The sequence below is a fragment of the Amphimedon queenslandica genome, unplaced genomic scaffold (assembly GCF_000090795.2).
Source record: "Amphimedon queenslandica unplaced genomic scaffold, v1.1 AMPQUscaffold_12504, whole genome shotgun sequence".
Lineage (NCBI taxonomy): Eukaryota > Metazoa > Porifera > Demospongiae > Haplosclerida > Niphatidae > Amphimedon > Amphimedon queenslandica.
In genome coordinates this window covers 1-2,490 of record NW_003547259.1, presented here as the reverse complement: position 1 = coordinate 2,490, position 2,490 = coordinate 1, and the positions used below count along the sequence as shown (strand labels likewise).

Below are 2,490 nucleotides of genomic sequence, written 5' to 3'. Positions count from 1 at the left end.
TGTATGTGAGTATAAAGGGATTGGAAACTGCGTGGGCAGCCTGTATAAACTAATGGAGGACAAAGGTATCACTTCCCGCATCCTAGTTTCTCCTTAGCAACGGGAGAGGTCCACATTTCTCTGTTCATAACTTAGTCCCAGTAGTTGCAAAAAATCAACAAAAATATGCATAAAATACCTTATAACTTCTATATTTATCAAATCAAATTTCATACAGTTACTCAAAAGTAACAAACTGTTTCATTCATGACTAACAGCGTGTGTCAAGTGGGACCTCTTTTCTGATGTTCTGTACCTTTTACTAAAATGTCTCTTGTTTTACAACAAAGTAGCAAGCATAGAACAATCAAGCGCTTTGAGTTGTGTGTAACTAGGGTATTCTCAGACTTGTAGTTCATACATCTTCTCCAGAAACTCAAATTTTGTGTTGTAAAAGTGACAAAGTTTCTGTACCTTTTTCTCCAAAACAGTACATATTTAAGCTAGGAAAGAAACACATGCAACAGGTAGCATATTGCTTTAGTGAACTGGCTAGTAATTGTATTGATATGTTCTTTTGAAATTTTATAAACCTGTCATTCTCTGGCAAAATTTGGCTCTTCTCCTTCGACTTTTGCATTGTAATTATTGAATGCGGAAAATTAGAATCTATACGGTGATAACTATCACCTACGCAGTTACCAATCTCTTTAAACTCTATTATCTATGGTAGTGTTTGTGTCTGTGTTTATGTCATTGTATGTTTTGTGTTGTTATATAGTTAAACATGGCTTATAATGAACATTTTAATATTTCCCTAGTTTTTTTATGAATGGCTAGCATATGGCAAGATTTTATTATTTTCCGCTAAAATGTAGTTGTCAATCAATTGACTTGTGTATTTATGTGGATGCTTGTGCATTTTGAGTCATCTCAAAGCTATTGCTACTTCTAATATTCACTATAAGGTGGGTAGCTAGTCAGGGAAAGCAGTAATAATAGTTAGTAGTGGGGCATTCATGTTGGAGCTGCCATATATTATAGAGGTATAGTAATCTTAGATTTTATGATTTTGATTTCCTTTTCGTTTTATTGACTGAGCTTCTTAACATAAATTTAAAATAGTTTAATTAGGAAAAGGAAGAGTACTATGTGTGTATATATAAGACAGTAAGAACTATAGCAGGCTACAGTATAATCAATAAAACATGTTAGCTTATACATATTACATACATACATACATACTTTCTGAGACAAATTCAATCATGCATATTATCTTAATACTAGCCATGGCTTTGTCTTTGGTGTAATCTTTACACTAACTCTGAAGTACAAACTATCATCTTTGAGATACTGGCAATTAGTAGCTGGATCATATTCTAACTCTTCATGTGATATGAACTTCTTACCCCATCCTGTGTTTCTGCCTTCCTTCACTCTTTGCTTAGATATATCTGGTGTTGATTCATTAAATGATAAGGTACATTTCTTATGATTTTTATCCTCCAGTTCATTCAGTAGTTCTATAGTAACTTCTCCTTGAAATGGCCACTCCAGTATATCATCATATTCTCCTGCCATGAGATATATGAAGCAAGAGACGTGTGTACCTTTACCGTCACGATCTCCATTAACATCAACACGTAGTGACATCTTATATCCTCCTGGTGATGTGTAGAAGCCTGGACTGAACCATATCTCATCTCCTTCTTTCTTTTCTCTGTATTCATTTAGCTTCAAGACATGGTTGGTTGGAAGTAGTACCTGTAGTACCTCAATCTTCTTCATTGCTATATCAAGGTGTTGTTTCATTGATTCTTCATTGTGCTTCTCTTGTTCTTCTCTCTTCATTTTCTTATTACATCCAACAGTATTGTATTCACATGGTATGATAGCTTTAGGGCAGGTCTCATTGTGTGATGCTAGTGAACATCGTGGTACCTTCTCATTGCAACCTTCATTACTGCATTGGATTGGGAGGTCAGTACATTCCTTAGTATGACTGCTACTTGTTATCAGTTGGTGTGTGCCTCTTTCTTTGCAATACTGACAGTTAATCATTCGTTTAGGACAGTTGTTTATCAGATGTGTCATCAGTTTACTTCTCCTCATCTTCGCTCCACAATTAGTACAAGGTACCAGTTGATAGGTACAGCTATTATTAAGATGAGTATCAATATCCTTAATAGTCCCCATCCATTGGCACCCACTATCAGTGTTAGTACAATAAACCTTAAGTGACTTTATTTCCCTTTCTGCTCTTCCATCTTTAAAGTACTTTCCTTCTAGTGAGCTACGACAAGTTGGGCAGATAAACCCTTGGCCCTTCTCTTTTAGTGTATCCAGACAGCTCTTACAGTATATATTGGAGCAACAGGTAACTTGTCGAGGATCCCGTGCTACCAGTGTACAGATATGGCACTGATACTCATCCCTAGGCTCACCAGTCACAAACTTAAACTCATATCCACCTTGATAGTCATCACATGTAGCCATTGTTTAGACCATGTG

General features: G+C 35.9%; 1 protein-coding gene across 1 annotated transcript; it reads right to left on the bottom strand.

Moving 5' to 3' along the window:
- Positions 1-1,060: 1,060 nt before the first annotated feature.
- Positions 1,061-2,483, bottom strand: LOC100635838 (TNF receptor-associated factor 5-like). The gene has a single exon (XM_003390444.2). It carries the CDS (start codon positions 2,473-2,475, stop codon positions 1,252-1,254), a length of 1,224 nt encoding a protein of 407 aa, XP_003390492.1. The 5' UTR covers positions 2,476-2,483; the 3' UTR covers positions 1,061-1,251.
- Between the last annotated feature and the right edge of the window lie 7 nt (positions 2,484-2,490).

Coding starts and splice junctions, on each gene's coding strand:
- LOC100635838 (XM_003390444.2), bottom strand. CDS start 2,475: ATGGCTACATGTGATGACTATCAAGGTGGATATGAGTTTAAGTTTGTG.